General features: G+C 43.1%; 1 protein-coding gene across 2 annotated transcripts in view; it reads left to right on the top strand.

The window, feature by feature from the left end:
- The window catches only part of LOC118392380 (cadherin-like and PC-esterase domain-containing protein 1), an 82,657-nt gene that overhangs the window by 25,479 nt on the left and 35,977 nt on the right, over positions 1–21,201 (top strand). For both annotated transcript variants that reach the window (XM_052460226.1, XM_052460227.1), the window contains exons 5-13: positions 2,620–2,704; positions 2,846–3,002; positions 12,739–12,869; positions 12,967–13,042; positions 14,980–15,144; positions 15,279–15,383; positions 17,148–17,302; positions 18,383–18,453; positions 20,579–20,765. In XM_052460226.1, the coding sequence (XP_052316186.1) occupies positions 2,620–2,704; positions 2,846–3,002; positions 12,739–12,869; positions 12,967–13,042; positions 14,980–15,144; positions 15,279–15,383; positions 17,148–17,302; positions 18,383–18,453; positions 20,579–20,765 (1,132 nt within the window). The remainder of the gene's footprint in view (positions 1–2,619; positions 2,705–2,845; positions 3,003–12,738; positions 12,870–12,966; positions 13,043–14,979; positions 15,145–15,278; positions 15,384–17,147; positions 17,303–18,382; positions 18,454–20,578; positions 20,766–21,201) is intronic.

Genomic DNA, 21,201 nt, shown 5'->3' with positions numbered 1-21,201 from the left:
TTGGGGCAGCCCCTCTTCAGGTCATTTAGACTGCCCACACCCCCCCTTCCTTAGACCAGGACCCAGGTCTCTGCCCACCCCCCTTCCTTAGACCAGGACCCAGGTCTCTGCCAACTCCCCTTCCTTAGACCAGGACCCAGGTCTCTGCCAAACCCCCTTCCTTAGACCAGGACCCAGGTCTCTGCCCACCCCCCTTCCTTAGACCAGGACTCAGGTCTCTGCCCACCCCTCTTCCTTAGACCAGGACCCAGGTCTCTGCCCACCCCCCTTCCTTAGACCAGGACCCAGGTCTCTGCCCACCCCCCTTCCTTAGACCAGGACTCAAGTCTCTGCCCACCCCCCTTCCTTAGACCAGGACCCAGGTCTCTGCCCACCCCTCTTCCTTAGACCAGGACCCAGGTCTCTGCCCACCCCCCTTCCTTAGACCAGGACCCAGGTCTCTGCCCACCCCCTTCCTTAGACCAGGACCCAGGTCTCTGCCCACCCCCTTCCTTAGACCAGGACCCAGGTCTCTGCCCACCCCCCTTCCTTAGACCAGGACCCAGGTCTCTGCCCACCCCTCTTCCTTAGACCAGGACCCAGGTCTCTGCCCAACCCCCTTCCTTAGACCGAGACCCAGGTCTGTGCCCACCCCCCTTCCTTAGACCAGGACCCAGGTCTCTGCCCACCCCTCTTCCTTAGACCAGGACCCAGGTCTCTGCCCACCCCCTTCCTTAGACCAGGACCCAGGTCTCTGCCCACCCCTCTTACTTAGACCAGGACCCAGGTCTCTGCCCACCCCTTCCTTAGACCAGGACCCAGGTCTCTGCCCACCCCCTTCCTTAGACCAGGACCCAGGTCTCTGCCCACCCCCCTTCCTTAGACCAGGACCCAGGTCTCTGCCCACCCCCCTTCCTTAGACCAGGACCCAGGTCTCTACCCACCCTTCTTCCTTAGACCAGGACTCAGGTCTCTGCCCACCCCCCTTCCTTAGACCAGGACCCAGGTCTCTGCCCACCCTTCTTCCTTAGACTAGGACTCAGGTCTCTGCCCACCCCCCTTCCTTAGACCAGGACCCAGGTCTCTACCCACCCTTCTTCCTTAGACCAGGACTCAGGTCTCTGCCCACCCCCCTTCCTTAGACCAGGACCCAGGTCTCTGCCCACCCTTCTTCCTTAGACCAGGACTCAGGTCTCTGCCCACCCCCCTTCCTTAGACCAGGACTCAGGTCTCTGCCCACCCCCCTTCCTTAGACCAGGACTCAGATCTCTGCCCACCCCCCTTCCTTAGACCAGGACTCAGGTCTCTGCCCACCCCTCTTCCTTCGACCAGGACCCAGGTCTCTGCCCACCCCCTTCCTTAGACCAGGACTCAGGTCTCTGCCCACCCCTCTTCCTTAGACCAGGACCCAGGTCTCTGCCCACCCCTCATCCTTAGACCAGGACCCAGGTCTCTGCCCACCCTTCTTCCTTAGACCAGGACCCAGGTCTCTGCCCACCCCCCTTCCTTAGACCAGGACTCAGGTCTCTGCCCACCCCCTTCCTTAGACCAGGACCCAGGTCTCTGCCCACCCTTCTTCCTTAGACCAGGACTCAGGTCTCTGCCCACCCCCCTTCCTTAGACCAGGACTCAGGTCTCTGCCCACCCCCCTTCCTTAGACCAGGACTCAGGTCTCTGCCCACCCCCCTTCCTTAGACCAGGACTCAGGTCTCTGCCCACCCCCCTTCCTTAGACCAGGACTCAGGTCTCTGCCCACCCTTTGTTTGAGAACATAATTTATCTTACAAACGGCAGAGTGAATCTGACTGACACAGGCACAACCAACAATCACTGCCATGTCCCAGGTACAGGAGGAGAGGAGGGGCAGGGGGGTCCGTTTCCTGGTTTGGGACTAATTCAGGGTCTTGTGTGGTTTCAGGGAATATAGTATTGTTTGATTTCCTCCGTCTTTCGGATTTAGTCTAGCTCCATTAGAACTCGGAAATATTGAACGTTAGATTGTGATTCAGATATCGTATGCGAGGGATGTGGATTACCAGTAGAACGGATTCGAATTTGAGTGCTTTGTTCATCCTTCTCTGGCCAATGATTTGAGTCCGAGGAATGTGAGAGGAGTTTGGATCATGCCCAGGACTGATAGTGATTTGGGCCTTAGAACACACACCCTTTCTCTACTGGCGCCATGTTTCCACCGGTGGGAAGTTTCATTAGTAGTACGGTGCCAGAGAATGACAACACACTCTCACTCCCTGCCACTGGGCACATACTGGTTGAATCAACGTTGTTTCCACGTCATTTCAAGGAAATCATGTTGGACCAATGTGGATTAGACGTTGAATTGACATCTGTGCCCAGTGGGCTGTTGATATGCAAAGCATAACATGTACAGGGGCTGACACTTATTAGGCAAGGACACACACACAGCTGCTCTACTATTTCATAACTCATAACCAGCACAAAGGAATGCAAACTCAGCAAAAAGGAACTGCTCTACTCCACCTCGGATAATGGCCCTGATGTCAACCCCTTGTGACAGTATAGGATAGATGATAAATTCAACCGTCTTTGTCATCACTAGTCACAGATTACTGTCTCTCATCACTTGTGTGTGTGATCCTCTGTAACCATGTTTTGTTTCAGGCCTGGCATTACGCATCAATCCATCTGCCTGTGGATCGCCCCTCCCCAAGCTGGGAGATGTTCGTCATGTGGCACATGGTGATTGGTCAGTCAACTTTGCCAGTAATAACATGTTTACCTTAGTCGAAACTGACAGCTCAATTATGTGCAGGGGTCTATTGTTGAAATAAATGGGTTTGATTTTCTTCGCTAATGTTATCGTTGTTGATGTTTTCCCTTCCCTTAGGAACCCAGCTATAACCACACTTAACTTGGTGAGCCCTGGCCTCTTTGCCATGGTGACGGTTTATGTCCTGGTCACCTCGGTAACGCCGCTCACAGCCTTCCTTCATCACACGGGCCTGGTCAGGACAAACGAAGACACGGACAGCCACACCACACAGGTACTGAGGACGCTATTCAATCTAATCTGTTCACCAGGTAACTGGGGTTATAAATGCATTATATTCAATGTGATATACAGCTGAAGTCGGAGGTTTACATACACCTTAGCCAAATACATTTAAACTCAGTTTTTCACAATTCCTGACATTTAATCCTAGTACAAATTCCCTGTCTTAGGTCAGTTAGTATCACCACTTTATTTTAAGAATGTGAAATGTCAGAATAATAATAGAGATAATTATTTATTTCAGCTTTTATTTCTTTCATCACATCCCAGTGGGTCAGAAGTTTACATACACTCAATTAGTATTTGGTAGCATTGCCTTTAAATCGTTTAACTTGGGTCAAACGTTTTGGGTAGCCTTCCACAAGCTTCCCACAATAAGTTGGGTGAATTTTGGCCCATTCCTCTTGACAGAGCTGGTGTAACCGAGTCAGGTTTTTAGGCCTCCTTGCTCACACACGCTTTTTCATTTCTGACCGCAAATTTTCTATAGGATTGAGTTCAGGGCTTTGTGATGGCCACTCCAATACCTTAACTTTGTTGTCCTTAAGCCATTTTGCCACAAATTTGGAATTATGCTTGGGGTCATTGTCCATTTGCGACCAAGCTTTAACTTCCTGACTGATGTCTTGAGATGTTGCTTCAATATATCCACATAATTTTCCTACCTCATGATGCCATCTATTTTGTGAAGTGCACCAGTCCCTCCTGCAGCAAAGCACCCCCACAACATGATGCTGCCACCCACGTGCTTCACATTTGGGATGGTGTTCTTTGTCTTGCAAGCCTCCCCCTTTTTCCTCCAAACATAACGATGGTCATTAGGGCCAAACAGTTCTATTTTTGTTTCATCAGACCAGAGGACATTTCTCCAGAATGTAAGAACTTTGTCCCCATGTGCAGTTGCAAACCGTAGTCTGGCTTTTTTATGGCGTTTTTCCTTGCTGAGTGGCCTTTCAGGTTATTGTTGATATGGGACTCGTTTTACTGTGGAAATAGATACTTTTGTACCTGTTTCCTCCAGCATCTTCACAAGGTCCTTTACTGTTGTTCTGGGATTGATTTGCACTTTTCGCACCAAAGTACGTTCATCTCTAGGAGACAGAACGCGTCTCCTTCCTGAGCGGTATTGCTCCCACAGATGAACCAGACTTGTGGAGATCTACAATTTTTTTCTAATGTCTTGGCTGATTTCTTTTGATTTTCCCATGATGTCAAGCAAAGAGGCACTGAGTTTGAAGGTAGGCCTTGAAATACATCCACAGGTACACCTCCAATTGACTCAAATGATGTCAATTAGCCTATCAGAAGCTTCTAAAACCATGATGTAATTTTCCAAGCTGTTTAAAGGCATAGTCAACTTAGTGTATGTAAACTTCTGACCCCTTGGAATTGTGATTTAGTGAAATTATCTGTAAACAATTGTTGAAAAAATTACTCGTCATGCACAAACTATAGTTTGCCAACAAGACATTTGTGAAGTGGTTGAAATGTGAACTTTAATGACTCCAACCTAAGTGTATGTATACTTCCGACTTCAACTGTGTACGTGTGTGTGTGTGTGTGTGTGTGTGTATATATATATATATATTAGTCAAAAGTAATAGTAGTGAAGACATCAAAACCATGAAACAACACATATGGAATCATGTACCGTAGACACCAAAAAAGTGTTAACAAAACAAAATATATTTAATATTTTAGATTCTTCAAAAGTAGCCACATTTTACCTTGATTACAGCTTGGCACACTCTTGGCATTCTCTCAACCAACTTCATGACGTAGACACCTGGAATGCTTTTCAATTAACAGGCGTGCCTTGTTAAAAGTTTATTTATGGATTTTTTTCCCTTCTTAATGCGTTTGAGCTTATCAGTTGTGTTGTGACAAGGTAGGGGTGGTATACTGAAGATAACCCTATTTGGTAGAAGACCAAGTCCATATTATGGCATGAACATCTCAAATAAGCAAAGAGAAACAACAGTCCATAATTACTTTAAGACATGAATGTCAGTCAATCTGGAAAATTTCAAGAACTTTGAAAGTTTCTTCAAGTGCAGTCGCAAAAACCATCAAGCGCTATGATGAAACTGGCTCTGCTGCAGAGGGTAAGTTCATTGAAATTAACTGCACCTCAGATAGCAGCCCAAATAAATGCTTCACAGAGTTCAAGTAACAGACACATCTCAACATCAACTGTTCAGAGGAGGCTGCGTGAATCAGGCCTTCATGGTCGAGTTGCTGCAAAAAAAACACTACTAAAGAAGAAGAGACTTGCTTGGACCAAGAAACATGAGGAATGTCCTTTGAACTGATGAGTCCAAATGTGAGATTTTTGGTTCCAATTACCATGTCTTTGTGAGACGCAGAGTAGGTGAACGGATAATCTCTGCATGTGTGGTTCCCACCATGAAGCATGGAGGAGGAGATGTGATGGTGTGAAGGTGCTTTGCTGGTGACACTGTCTGTGATTTATTTAGAATTCAAGACACACTTAACCAGCATGGCTACCACAGCATTCTGCAGTGATATGCCATCCCATTTGGTTTGCCCTTAGTGGGAATATCATTTGTTTTTCAACAAGACAATGACCCAAAACACACCTCCAGGCTGTGTAAGGGCTATTTGACCAAGGAGAGTGATGGAGTGCTGTCACAGATGACCAGGCCTCCACAATCACCCGACTTCAACCCAATTGAGATGGTTTGAGATGAGTTGGAACGCAGAGTAAAGGAAAAGCAGCCAACAAGTGCTCAGCATATGTGGGAACTCCTTCATGACTGCTGGAAAAGCATTCCTCATGAAGCTGATTGAGAGAATGCCAAGAGTGTGCTAAGCAGTCATCAAGGCAAAGTGTGGATACGTTTGAAGAATCTAAAACATGAAATATATTTTGATTTGTTTAACACTTTTTTTGGTTACAACATTACTACTATTCCATATGTGTTATTTCATAGTTTTGATGTCTTCACTATTATTTTACAATGTAGAAAATAGTAAAAATCAAGAAAAACCTTTGAATGAGTAGGTGTGTCCAAACTTTTTACTGGCAATACGGTAGTATATGTATATATGTGTGTGTGTGTGTGTGTGTATATATATATATATATATATATATATATATATATATACTACCGTTCAAAAGTTTGGGGTCACTTAGAAATGTCCTTGTTTTTGAAAGAAAAAACATTTTTTTGTCCATTAAAATAACATCAAATTGATCAGAAACATAGTGTAGACATTGTTTATTTTGTAAATGACTATTGTAGCTGGAAACAGCTGATTTTCAAAAAATTGAATACCTACATTTATCAGCAACCATCGCTCCTGTGATCCAATGGCACGTTGTGTTAGCTCGTCCAAGTTTACCATTTTAAAAAGCTAATTGATCATTAGAAAACCCTTTTGCAATTCTGTTAGCACAGCTGAAAGCTGCTGTCCTGATTAAAGAAGCAATAAAACTGGCTTCTTTAGACTAATTGAGTATCTGGAGCATCAGCATTTGTGGGTTCAATTACAGGCTCAAAATGGCCAGAAACAAAGACCTTCTTCGGAAACGCGTCAATCTATTCTTATTCTGAGAAATTAAGGCTATTCCATGCGAGAAACTGTAGATCTCGTACAACACTGTGTGCTACTCCCTTCACAGAACAGCGCAAACTGGCACTAACCAGAATAGAAAGAGGAGTGGGAGGCCCCGGTGCACAACTGAGCAAGAGGACAAGTACATTAGTGTCTAGTTTGAGAAACAGACGCCTCACAAGTCCTCAACTGGCAGCTTCATTAAATAGTACTGGCAAAACACTGATCTCAACGTCAACAGTGAAGAGGCGACTCCAGGATGCTCACCTTCTAGGCAGAGTTGCAAAGAAAAAGCCATATCTCAGGCTGGCCATTAAAAATAAAAAGATTAATAAGATGGACAAAAGAACACAGACAGAGGAACTCTACCTAGAGGAACTCAACCTAGAAGGCCAGCATTCCGGAGACTGGTGTTTTGCAGGTACTATTTAATGCACTATGTAGATGTAGATATTCCATTAAAAATCTGCCTTTTCCTGCTACAATGGTAATTTACAATGTCTACACTGTATTTCTAATCAATTTAATGTTAATGGTTAAAAAAATAGCTTTTCAAGGGCATTTTGTAAGTGACCCCAAACTTTTTAACGGTAGTGTTTGTGTAGGGCCATATTCAATAAAATAGGGTATATATATATATATAACCTATTTTATTGAATGTAGCCCTGAGTTCTTGATATAGCTGGACCTACAGTAAACAGTACAGATCTTGAGCTATGCCTCTTAGAAAACTCCTGTTTCTCCAGAATGTTTGCCCTGCGTATTTTCTCCATGTGATGTTGATTAGGCTGTTACAGCTGTGTAGTGGAGGGTTGTGTGGTAGCTGGCTAAGTGCGTTCCTAGCATATTGCTCGTAAATGAACTTAGGGCTTTCAATTCACACTGTGCTGCAAACAGGCCAAGTGGATACACTCCGACTGCACATGCAGTATAATGGATAGATTGGATATATAGCTTTAAGGGAACATAATGTTTTTGCTATTTATTTTCTCCAGTTATTTCTTAAAGTTACATTCAGGCCTAGTGTTGTCTTTGTGCTTCTTTAGTCGTAAACATGCTAAAATATTGGAGCATGTGCAAACACACACAAAACTACTGCCAAAACGGTCTCTCCCTGGCAGAAACACTGTAAACCGCAGTGTTCCTTTCCAATAACCCAACGTTCCACTCTGTTATTCCAATCAACTATCGACTCTTATCCAATCTCATATCTCTTCTGACTAGTTAACCTCTCGTTGACATCTCCTACGTGTCTCTGTAACTCACACTAGCTGAGTCGCCAGATGACCAAAACCATGCCAAATATCTGGAGCTCTGAACATCCTGATCCTACTGCCATTATGATGTTGTTGTCTCCGGAGACTTCCAGTCCCCTTTAAAAGGCCCTATTAATAGTGTTCAGTGTGTGTTTGTTTGTGTATCCGGGTAATTCTGCAACTATGGGAACTTCTATGTCCTCAGGGTCAATTTGGGGGATTTTATTTTTATTTTTAAATAGTTTTTATTCTTTATATTTGAAGGTCACACTCCAATCACCCCATATATTTTTGTGATGCCTCTATCAAGTATTTTAGCTACTTTTCAGATGCATTTCATACCTCAATTTCACTGTTTTGCCCTTGTCCCTGACCCAGGCTTTTGAGCTTCTACTATGTTTTTCTTTGAGAAAACATGAATAATTACACATTATGTCAATTAAATAAAATCTATTTCAATATTTATTGTGAGTATGCCCTTTATATTGTTATTTACACAAAATATACCTGTCCTTTGGTAGTGTTGTCATTTTCACCACTGAGGGAAAATTCCTCATTAACCCATTTAATCCAAAATTTTTCCCATACATGAAAATATCCAAATCAAGTGTCAATAGTAACCCTTTGAGGTAATCAATCATCAATTTTTTAAAATGTTAATGGAAAAGTAGGTGAAAAAGTGTGTTTTATGGTCGGTCACAATTGTGACCGGTGGGATAATGTTACGTATACTGAAATAACATATTTCTCATATGCAGTTATCAAAGTTCTTATAAATCCCAACCCAGTTATTAACACATTTAAAACTCTGTCACTAGCAGTCCCCAGCATTGCCAGTAGAATGTCCCATCACATTCTAATGTGACTATTTAATACATCAAAAACCCTTATACAACACGATATGAATACTGAGAGCAAAGAGAAAAAGACAACAACCATCAACGTATTTCAACATTGTTACTTTAGTGCAACATGTACTGAAACATTAATATTGTAAATTCATTGTAACATTTGAACTTGTACTTCAGTGCAATATTCATTGTCATTGACATTTTAGTGCAACATTCACTAACAACTGTATAGCAGTCGTGTGATTCATTCCCACTGAACATAAAGGTAACATGTAGGATAGAGGTAGCCTGTAGAATATGCATTCAAGTAGAGACCTACACTGAACAAAATATAATTGTGTATATATATATATATATATATATTTATATATATATATATAGTGGGGGAAAAAAGTATTTAGTCAGCCACCAATTGTGCAAGTTCTCCCACTTAAAAAGATGAGAGAGGCCTGTAATTTTCATCAAAGATGCACTTCAACTATGACAGACAAAATGAGGGAAAAAAATCCAGAAAATCACATTGTAGGATTTTGAATCAATTTATTTGCAAATTATGGTGGAAAATAAGTATTGTGACACTGCATTCATTGAGACCCTTTATTATTTCAATATGTGCTGGAAATGCATTGATAGATCATTCAGTAACATTTTTAAAGCCTTATAACTGAAAACGTTTTTTAGTGACCTATGGGATTAAATAGGTTAATAAAGTTTTGTCAAGAGAATGTTCATCTAGTTACCATGGAAACGTATTGTGACACAGAATCACATGTCTGCAGAGGACAGTTGTTCCAGATGTGATGTCCAGAAGTTGAAGAAAAATCTAGGTAAATATTGCTTGTGTAGAGAATATGTTTTATTGTCAGTCATTTCCAAACAGGCTACAATTTCTTTAATTTGTGGTGGAATTTTGATTTTTCAAATATATTTGATGTATTTAGTGTAAACCATATGCTAGTTATAATACTGGACAAAGCATGCTAAGCAGTCAAATTTTTCCCAAAAACAGCAGAAGCGTAATTTCCATCACAACCTTACCTGTGTTGGAAATGACAGGAAGTGGTGGAAATGACAAATCCATTATGTTATTACTTTTTACTTTAGGCTTATTTAATCATGTTTTAAATTGCTTTAGTCTAGAAAATGCTCCAGGGTGTGCACTATTGGAAAACTTAAGTAGTATCTTTCTTTGAAGATGCCACATAAAACAGCACAGGGGTCACAGACATAGAAACCAAATAAAAAATGATCCTATACAAACACCAGGAACATCTGCAAAAAGACAGGGAGAGATACTGGAAGAAAAACGAGAAGGGAGAAGTGATATCTATCTCTGAGTTTACAAAGGAAGAGATGGCAATTGAAATGCAACCAATGGAATAGAAGACAGACTGTAAAGAGAACAGGTGCACTGGAGACCTACCTATCAGGTAACACACCACCTTAGTCGCCAGATGACTTTTAGCCAGAACGTGAGGCCATCATACTTGCCCCTAACTTACCTGCCCTGATGCACGCCCTGGTACCCCTTCCTCATCATGTGCAACAGGAATGAGAAGTCTAATACTTGCCGAAAGGAAAAAGGTTGGAAGAGGTCACTCAAAAACAAACGTCAAACCTGATAAAGCATAACGGAAAACTGAGATATACTAAAAACAGGTATGATCCACCGATGAAGAAAATGGATAAAGATTCCCTAAAGACAAAGATAAAAACAGAAAATGAAGGGAACCCCGAAGAACTTGAGAAGGATTTTATTGTTTCAAAATGCCATCATTGCAGAGTTAAAGCAAAAGTTTTTTTTTTTTTAAATGCACAGTACCAAGGACAAACAAGTGGCCTCAAAAATGCTCAGAGGCAACATCCTGAGAAAGAATGGCCTGGTCAAAGCTGCAAACAGAGAATTTGGATTTGTTCAGAGGCAACAGTCCAAAACAGCAAAACCCACGCCAACCTCCAGTTCATGGCGGACAAACTACAGCATCACAAAGTGATCAGCTGCAGCAACAATGAGAACCTTATTGAGTCGTTGTGCTGTGAGAACCTGAAGAAAGAGTGCATGTACACAGTGCTCCCTTTGCCAAGCCAAAGAGCTTAAAACATCTGACTTTGATGCTGGTGAGCAGACATGGTGGTTTGAGTGGAAAAACAAAGCTGATGAGGGAAACATGGAGAAGGTCACTGTACATTTGACAGTATAAGAAAAGGTATGTGGCGCACTGCATATTCTACTGGAGGACTTCTCCAAAGGATTGAAAGAGAAGTTGGGGAAACGCATGTACAACTTTCGACACCAATACTCCAAACTGAGAGAATTAAAAGAGAATCTGCGGAAAGAGGAGATCATCGTGCATATTGACTTTGCAGAGAACATAGGGGCGCAACTTTGACTGGGGACGGGGGGGCATATCCCTCTCACATTCTGAAACTGCATTTTTGTCCCCTTCAGTTTTATTTAAATGTAATACAAAATGAGGCAACAGTGTGCTTTAGGACCATGCAGACACCTCCGAGGTCAGGTAGGCTGTTTGGAGTGTTCATCCGACTGGTGTATTTACGCAGGTAGTTATCTCAGTGGTACAACTTTGTACCACTGAGATAACTACCTGCGTAAATACACCAGTGAAATCCAGGCAGTTCACTTTGGTGATTCTCACATGCAGGTGACCCTCCACACCTGTGTTGGACATACCACAAATGATACCGTTTCACTTTGCTCACTGAGCTCTTCTATGCGGATGACCGCTCTGCAATCTGGGCTCATCTCTCAAAAACACTGGCCTACTTCCTTGAGCGCTGCCCACTATAGGAATCTTACTTTTTCTTAAATTAATTAAATGTTCTACAATGGTTGTTGTTCAGTGTTTGCAATAAAATATTGTTTTCATAAATTGTTATTTTTACGTAGATATAATTTCCACCACACCCATATTTTTAGGTAAATGAATATATTGTGTATAATTTACATTGATTGATTTGTTTTAGAAATCATATGGTTGTTATCATCATCTCACAAAAAGGTTGGGTGGAAATGACTATTATTTTATGATAAATAAATCTTTTCAGCTGTCACAAAGGCAAGTTTATACATTCAGGCATTGTGTTGAATTATTAATTTTAGGAAAACCTTAAAAAGCACTTAAAATAATATGCAAATATGTATAATATGCAAATAGTATACAAATGTATAAGAAATGTGTTACAATTATTTTTATATGTTATTTCATTTTCAAACTAAATGGATGTTTAATGATGTGATGGAAATTACATTTGTTTATGGCTGTCTGAGAAAAATTACGAAAATATATCAATTCCTGAATAATACAATCGCAGCCATTATCAGATATTATTTCTAAACAAATCAAAGATAATTATAATACTGTTAAAATTGTGTTTCAGTACATTTTAATTTCTGAAAGCTTTCCGGGCCAAAGTGCACGAAGTTGCAAAATCACCCATGCGCATGCATGTGTTGCTGTGGACTAGCCAAACACGCCACATGCTTCGGATTTGAGTACAGTAATGCCTGATTCCCAACCCTGTCCAACCGTCACTCACTGGCACCTTATTGGGATTATCTCAAATGAAATCTGTCTCTGTCAGATTAAATGTTATCTAACTAGATTAGATCTATTAGAAGTAATATTGATGGGACTGAGAGTGTGGTTGGAGTTTTCATTTGTCATATCAAAACTGTGGTTGTGGATTAGCGAATGTGGACTATTACTGCCACCTGTTGGAACAGAGTATCAAGTGTTTATTTTGCCGCAGCAGTGCGTAGCATGTGATCAATTCCTTTTAAATATGACATGGAATCTCTCCATACGAGAGCGAATCCGTTATTTATTTGACTGATACTGAGGTGTTATAATTAAATTGGACTCTATCCAACTCTGCTGGGTACAGACTTGAACTTCTTCAGACTTTGTTTTTTTAACACTGACACCTTCTCTCTTTATCCTCCCCCTCTCTTTCTCTATCCCATTTTCTCTCTCTTTCTGTCTTTATTTATTTTTTTACTCTCACTTTCTCCTCTTCTCAGCTCAAGCCCTTTCTTCTGCAGCAGCTGGGTCCTGATACATCCCATGAGGCCTTGGACCATGTGAAGGAGGTCATAGGTCAGGTGTTGAGGGTGGCGGCATTGACCAATGAGGAGCCTAGCTCTCGGCACAGGTTAGCCACACTCGGATCAACCTCACAACTGTTCAATTATTCATCTTTGTACATTGTTCTGATTTGTCACTATTCTATTTGACTGTTTCTCCTGTAGGTGGTGTCTCCTGTGTTTCCAGCTGATGACATTCACTCTTCAGTTCAGTGGTTCCCTTCTGCCTATCATAGTGAAGGTAAGAGGGGGTTATTACTTGATCGGCACATTACTACTGTAGCCGGTCTCTACTGATGCTGTTTTAGAGTACTCACTAGGTGGTGCCATAAGACTGTGAGATTGCAACATTCAAATATGTCAACATGCACTATATATCCAAAGGTATGTGGACACCCCTTCAAATGAGTGGATTTAGCTATTTCAGCCACATCCGTTGCTGACAGGTGTATAAAATGAAGCACGCAGCCATGCAATCTCCATAGACAAACGTTTGCAGTTGAATGGCCTTACTGAGGAGCTCAGTGACTTTCAACGTGGCACCGTCATAGGATGCCACCTTTCCAACAATTCAGTTTGTCAAATTTTTGCCCCGCTAGAGCTGCCCTGGTCCACTGTATGCGCTGTTATTGTAGAAGTGGAAACTTCTAGGAGCAACAATGGCTCAGCCGCGAAGTGGTAGGCCACACAACTTCACAGAACGGGACTGCCGGGTGATGAAGCGCATAGCGCGTAAAAAACGTCTGCCCTCGTTTGCAACACAACTGAGTTCCAAACTGCCACTGGAAGCAACGTCAGCACAATAACTGTTCGTTGGGAGCTTCATTAATTATTTTTACCTGGCCGAGCAGCCGCACACAAGCCTAAGTTTACCATGCGGAATGCCAAGCGTCGGCTGGGTGGTGTAAAGCGTGCCGCCAGTGGACTCTGCAGCAGTGGAAACGCGTTCTCTGGAGTGATGAATCATGCTTCACCATCTGGCAGTCCGAAAGACTAATCTGAGTTTGGTGGATGGCAGGAGAATGCTACATGCCCCAATGCATAGTGCCAACTGTAAAGTTTGGTGGAGGAGGAATAATGGTCTGGGGCTGTTTTTCATGGTTCGGGCTAGGCCCCTTAGTTCCAGTGACGTGAAATCTTAATACTACAATATACAATGACAATCTAGACGATTCTGGGATTCCAACTTTGTGGCAACAGTTTGGGGAAGGCCCTTTCCTGTTTCAGCATGACAATGTGCACAATGCGATATCCATACAGAAATGGTTTGTTGAGATCGGTATGAAAGAACTTGACTGGCCTGCACAGAGCCCTGACCTCAACCCCATCGAACACCTTTGGTATGAATTGGAACGCAGACTGCTAGCCAGACCTAATCGCCCAACATCAGTGTCCAACCTCACTAGACCTCTTGTAGCTGAATAGAAGCAATGTGCCAACATCTAGTGGAAAGCCTTCCCAGAAGAGTGGAGGATGTTATAGCAGCAAAGGGAGGACCAACTAGATATTAATGCCCATGATTTTGGAATGAGATGTTCGACAAGCAGGTGTCCACATACGTTTGGTCATGTAGTGTAACTTCTGAGTTGAGCAGAGAAGAGAGAGTCAGTATTTTAGCTGTTGTGCTGCATACATGTGGGTTGCATACAAACACACATGTGCACTCACAAACGCACATACCCATGTATGCACAGTGCTGAGTGATACAACTAGTCGCAGTTATAAAAGCCATTTCACTTAAAGGGCCTCCCTTGAAGTATTTTAATTGGTTTGACCCAGAGATGCCTTCCCCTTTTTCCAGATTCCAAACATGGTATCCATTGGTTCCACTCCTATAAACCGAGCCACTAATAAACATGATGATGTTTCCTTCTGTAGGCTGTATAGCCTGTTCCATGTACTCATCTTAGGGAAACCAACATGTCTCTTAAGGTTCAATGTGACCAATTCCTTCCTTGAATTCCCCTCATTGCTTACACCTCTCCAATACATTGAGACCTCTAAGTGTGAGTCAGGGTGGAGGGAATGGAGCGGGTCATTGTGTTGGCACCCATTCATACGTTTCCAAAGGTATTAAGATAACTCATATGTCCACTAGGTGGCAGAACGTGCTTACTCTCAGTACAGTCCCTTAATGAAAGCCATTGCTAAAAGTTTCTCATAATCCCTGTCTGAAAGGCTGAGACTGACCTGCACTTTGATGGGCTGAGGGACCCAGGGTTTGACGGACAGATCACAAAAGAGTTCATCCTGGAAGATGCTCTTCTCTTCCTGCTCCCAGCACACAATGGACAGGCCAGACGGAAGAGCCCTTCACACACCGAGACAGACGATGGACAGAGGGTACTAAACAACTGTGTTTTAACTTAATAAATCACACAATCTATGAGGGCAACGACGATGGACTCAGAGGGAAATTTGTATGGGTATCATAATTCCACTGACCTTCACAATTTGTTTTGTATGTTTCTGGTCAGTATGGTGGCTGTGGGGGGACATACGGTCTCTGTCTACCAGAACACCAGACTCTCCTCCTCCTGCAGTTCCTCCGTCAGCTGAGGACACCAGGGCCATTTGAACTGGTAAACCTCTATTCCACATTACTCTCTGTTAAAGTGCATTCGGAAAGTATTCAGACCCCTTGCCTTTTTCCACATTTTTGTTACATTACAGCCCAATCAATCGACACACAATACCCCATAATGACAATGCAAAAACAGGTTTTTAGACATTTTTGCAAATGTATTAAAAATAAAAACTGAAATATCACATTTACGTAAGTATTCAGACCCCTTACTCGGTACTTTGTTGAAGCACCTTTGGCAGCGATGACAGCCTTGAGTCTTATTGGGCATGATGCTACAAGCTTGGCACACCTGTATTTGGGTATTTTCTCGCATTTTTCTCTGCAGATCCACTCAAGCTCTGTCAGGTTGGATGGGGAGCGTCACTGCACAGCTATTCTCAGGTCTCTCCAGAGATGTTCGATCGGGTTCAAATCCGGACTCTGGCTGGGCCACTCAAGGACATTCAGAAACTTGTCCTGAAGCCGCTCCTGCGTTGTCTTGGCTGTGTGCTTAGGGTCGTTGTTCTGTTGGAAGGTAAACATTCTCCCCATTCTGAGGTCCTGAGCGCTCTGGAGCAGGTTTTCATCAAGGTTCTCTCTGTACTTTGATCCATTCATCTTTCCCTCGATCCTGACTAGTCTCGCAGTTCCTGCCTCGGATAAACTTCCCCACAGCATGATGCTGCCACCACCATGCTTCATTGTAGGGATTGTATTGGCCAGGTGATGAGCGATACCTGGTTTTCTCCAGATGTAACGCTTGACATTCAGGCCAAAGAGTTGAATCTTGGTTTTATCACATCAGAGAATCCTGTTTCTCATGGTCTGAGAATCCTCTAGGTGCCTTTGAGCAAACTCCAAGTGGGCTGTCATGTGCATTTAACTGAGGAGTGGCTTCCGTATGGCCACTTTTCAATAAAGGCTTGATTGGTGGAGTGCTACAGAGATGGTTGTCCTTCTGGAAGGTTGTCCCATCTCCACAGAAGAACTCTGGAGTTCTGTCAGAGTGACCATCGGGTTCTTGGTCACCTCACTGACCAAGTCCCTTCTCCCCTGATTGCTCAGTTTGGCCGGGTGGCCAGCTCTAGGAAGAGTCTTGGTGGTTCCAAACTTTGTCTATTTAAGAATGATAGAGACCACTGTGTTCTTGGGAACCTTCAATGCTGCACATTTTTGGTACACTTCCCCAGATCTGTGCCTCGACACAATCCTGTCTCGTAGCTCTACGGACAATTCCTTCGACCTCGTGGTTTTCTTTTTTTGCTCTGACATTCGCTGTCAACTGTGGGACCTTACATAGACAGGTGTGTGCCTTTACAAATCATGTCCAATCAATAGAATTGACCACAGGTGGACTCCAATCAAGTTGTAGAAAAATCTCTGGGATGATCAATTGAAACAGGATGCACCTGAGCTCAATTTCGAGTCTCATAGAAAAGGGTCAGAATACTTATGTTTATAAGGTGTTTCTGTTTTTTATGTGTAATACATTTGCAAACTTTTCTAAAAACTTGTTTTCGCTTTGTCATTATGGGGTATTCTATATAGATTTAGGAGGTACAAAAAATGTAATCCATTTTGGAATAAGCTTGTAACGTAACAAAATGTGGATAAGGGGAAGGGGTCTGAATACTTACAAATGCACTGTATAGAGTATAACCAGATTCATTCTGAAGCATAATGTAATCAATGTTACAGAACACTTGCAGTGATTCCAGATTGTAATCATGTTATTTAGAGTATCTGTATTTCCAGTAATTGAAAACTTGTCTATATCCAGCTTTATCCCGCAGCTTCTCCGCAGCGCTCTCCTATCCAAGACTTTCTCTTTCGATCGTTCCCTAGAGCGGAGGAGTCTGGGAGTGGGCTGCATTTCTCAGCATTGTTGGACAGAGTCTGTTCTCATTATACAGAGCAAAGGAACCAGACTTACAGGTGAGCACACACACACGCACACACACACACATGTCAATCAGTTCACATGAGGTTCTGTTACCTTGCTCAATCCCCTTGGTGTTGTTTTAATCTCCATATATTTGGAAAGGATTGACCAAACAAAAAAAACAGACAACTGACTGGTCTTGGGGGGGGGGGTAAACTTGGCTGAATTTAAGGATGGTTTTTGTTCCTCAACCTCTCCTAAGCATCCCTTCATTAAGCCCCTGGCACATGTGCGTTAGTCTGGCTGTAGCAGGAGAGAGGAGCTTCAGGCACAATCCACTCAAACTGGAACAGAATTAGGTTAAATCCCTTCTTGGCTGGGGGTACTGGTTCCACTGGCGGGCCCCATCTGGCTTCCCATCCTTCCCAGGGCTGTGGCACGGAGCTGGGCTGCTGGCACTCAGAACACAGCCTCCCTCTGCCCTCGGGCTGGTCTGACTTCTGGGGCTGAGCACGGAGCTGGGAGCATGTAGCACACTCACGGGCAGGGAACCAGGCGGAATGATGAGGATGATGGGAGGAAAGAGAGGGAGGTAATGGCGGGATGGGGATGGTAATGGGTAGAGGAAGGGTTGGTGATGGAAGGGTTTAGAAGAGGAGTGGAAGGGGAACAGGGTGCTGGATGTGGGAAGTGGAGGAAACTGGTGTGGAGGAGAAGAAAAGGGAGAGTTTATCAGGCTAGAGAAAAAGGAGAGAGTATCTGGAGAACAGCCAGTATAGTTTACTTTAATTGGTTGAGAGTTATAACAAGTGCTGATAAACACCTCTGGACCTCTTGTAGGCTAGGAACCAATTGGAATGTTGACGCTGGCCAGGAAAGTGTGTGTGTTTGATCACCATATGTGTGTTTTTACTATATCCATATTTATGAATTTGTGCAGTTGGTTTGTGTGAGACTGTAAATGTGATTGAGAGACTTATAAAAAGGTCCGTTTATTAGAGGGCTTAAAGTCTGTCATCGCTCTTTGGTTTTCTTTTATTGCAGGGACAATCCTCAGAATGACTGAGCGGATGCTCCCTGTTCCAATGGAACATTTTTTTCTAAATAATGACAGTCTTCCATGTTTCTCATAGGACCAATGAAGCAGAGACACAGACTGGGTGGGATCAACACTCAGGCTCCCAGGACCTCCCTGGAGACAAAGGTGAGGCGCTGCTCAGGTGTCGGCTAATTGGCTGGCTCTGGAGCACCTCACCAACAGGATGCATAGAAATGCATTGGAATTAGAATGCTGTATATCTCAATGGTTTGAAGTGTGACACTCTGAATTCACCAGAGCTCACTGGGAAGCTTGCGTGTCTTTTTTGTAGGGCAAAACTGTTTGTGGGAGGTACAACACCGAGCCCAGACCCTCTAGCTCACTCAACATTGTCGATATTCGTCTAGTTTCCTTATAGGCCTATTTGTCAGGGAAACTGTGAAGCCTGCTATATAGCCTATTTCTGTTTGAGTCTTTTATTAAAGAATGTGAAACAATGTTTCTGTTTGGTCCTTGCCATTACATTATGCATAGCTTTTCTTTATATGGCCTAAAATAAATGTGTTCATATGAGCAGAATGTTGTAGGTTATAGCATACCTAATTTTGATCAGTTATAAAAAATAATAATAATAATTTAATGCAGAAAAAATGTACCTCGTAAAAGGCCGACATTTCAATTTAAAAAATACTGGATGGATGGCTATGATAGTCCAGCAATCGAATTGCAAGTCTTTCTTATGCAAATAATCCAAATATTTTTCTTTAAATTATCTTGCACTGCTACCCTCATTATTCATTATTCTCAGAGGAGCAGAACAAGCAATGGAACCCGAATTTATCCTCTGTGCGTGGAAAAATATCTAGGCGCATGAAAGCTACACCAACAGACTGGAACTACAGACCGCAAAAAAATCATTCGGGAAGTGCACGGAATATGATGCTTTCGAATGCGGAGGGCGCATGACGGCGTTAACTCCAAGTTAACCGAACAATTTTCATACATATGACGCCTTTACAGTAACCGGTCGATCACAACAATTGATAACCTTTCAGACAATAAAAAAAGCATCTGTACCTTTTCAGACAGTCAAATTCTGCTCAGGCATAGAATGTTCGGTATTGTTTCCCTGACAACAATAAACGTTGCTGATTGATGTGCTGTTTCTTGTTGTTTTTATGGTGTGGTAGATGTGTTTTCTTTCTACTAAAAGTAATTATACTTTAACGAACTTCAAAGTACTTTTTAGGAGTGAGTAGTCTGCGCGCAGGCAGCAGACAGGCAGGCTGCTTACAGGTAGCTCGAGATAATTTGATTGACAGTTTTGGTTGCCCTAGTGATGGATTTTATTCCCGCTTCAGAAACCGCAAGATTAAATACCTGTTCAGAGAAGGTATCGTGGCGGCATTTAAAAAGCCATAGTGTACCGTTTCAGACAAACAAATGCTGTAGCTGAGGCGCGTTCAAGGCGCCATACTTTATATACCCATATTAACGAATTTATGTAGGCCTAGGCTACAATATTCTGCCCATATGAACAACATTTATTTTAGGCCATATGCAATATTTTAGCCATACACGATTTAATGAAAAACAGTAAACGTACACCTCATGAACACAATCATGCAATAGTTAACATACACAACATTGTTTCACATTCTTTAATAACTGACTCATAAACACAATCATGCAATAGGCTACAGCTGGGTTCACAGCTTCCCTGGGAAACTCGATGTATTGTAGCCTCACGCGGACGTTCAAGGTAAAATATTAGCGTTGTGGCGGTGCTTCGGGCAGGGAAGGTGGGTAGGTGGCTCTACTGTGCCCACTGCATCTGCAAACTGCTTGAGGTTGGCACACACCAGAGTCAATTGCCTCCAGAGGAAGAGAGCATTCTCTGGGCTTGTGCTCAACACGTGTGGACCTTGTTATTAACATTCCTCCCATTACATAGTGTGTGTGTGTTTGTGTGAATGTCTTTATCTTTAATCCCTTTGAATGGACACACACACACACACACACACACACACACACACACACACACACACACACACACACACACACACACACACACACACACACACACACACACACACACACACACACACACACACACACACACTGAGCATGCATGTTTTAGATAACCATCTTTGTTCTTTGATGCTCCTTCTGATGGTTAAATGTGTAACAGTATTCTGAATATGTAAAATACAGCGGCACACGGCGTGACATATGCAAGCCTTTTTATCTGTATCATAATCTTTCCCTCTCTCCCTGTGGTGTGTATCAGAGCGGTGTGTGGACCCCCACCTCAGACAACTGTACACAGATCCCCCTCTGACCCTCAGCCCCCCCTTCAGTCCCTGGGTGAAGGACTACCGTGCTGAGGTCCCCTTTGACGTGGTGACCCTACGCCTCCGCCCTGAGCCCATCAGCCCAGCCTGTCACATACACCTGGATGAGCACAGAGGACCTAGGTGAGACCCTCCCAGCCATGACCTTTCACCCTGTGAGTCACAAGCTGGGCTTTCAAATGTAGCTGGGTCACATTCAGTGAGATGGTAGGTGTTAGCACTCATAGAGTTAGATCTCCAACAAGCCCTTTCATAGGTTAAATGGATCTTGTCGTTAATTGCTTACACCTGCCCAGTCTTCAGGTCTATAATATAGACGTAAGTGAGTTATAACATCTGAATTCTGGGAATGTGTGTTTTCAGTCCAGTGTTTTGGTCAGGGCATGTTTCCATGTCATTCTGAGTTTTACTCTGTGTGATTGTAGAACTCTGTTTCTTATGTCCGTAGCTTTGATCTCAGCAGCCAATCCCTGATTAGCACCCATTAGACTCAGTAGCACTGGGGTCAGAGGATTGACCTCTGACAGACAGACAGACAGACAGACACACGTAAGACGGC

Source organism: Oncorhynchus keta, chromosome 13 (assembly GCF_023373465.1).
Source record: "Oncorhynchus keta strain PuntledgeMale-10-30-2019 chromosome 13, Oket_V2, whole genome shotgun sequence".
Classification (NCBI taxonomy): domain Eukaryota; kingdom Metazoa; phylum Chordata; class Actinopteri; order Salmoniformes; family Salmonidae; genus Oncorhynchus; species Oncorhynchus keta.
Note: the sequence above shows the minus strand (reverse complement) of the source record. Positions and strands in the feature narration are given on the sequence as shown.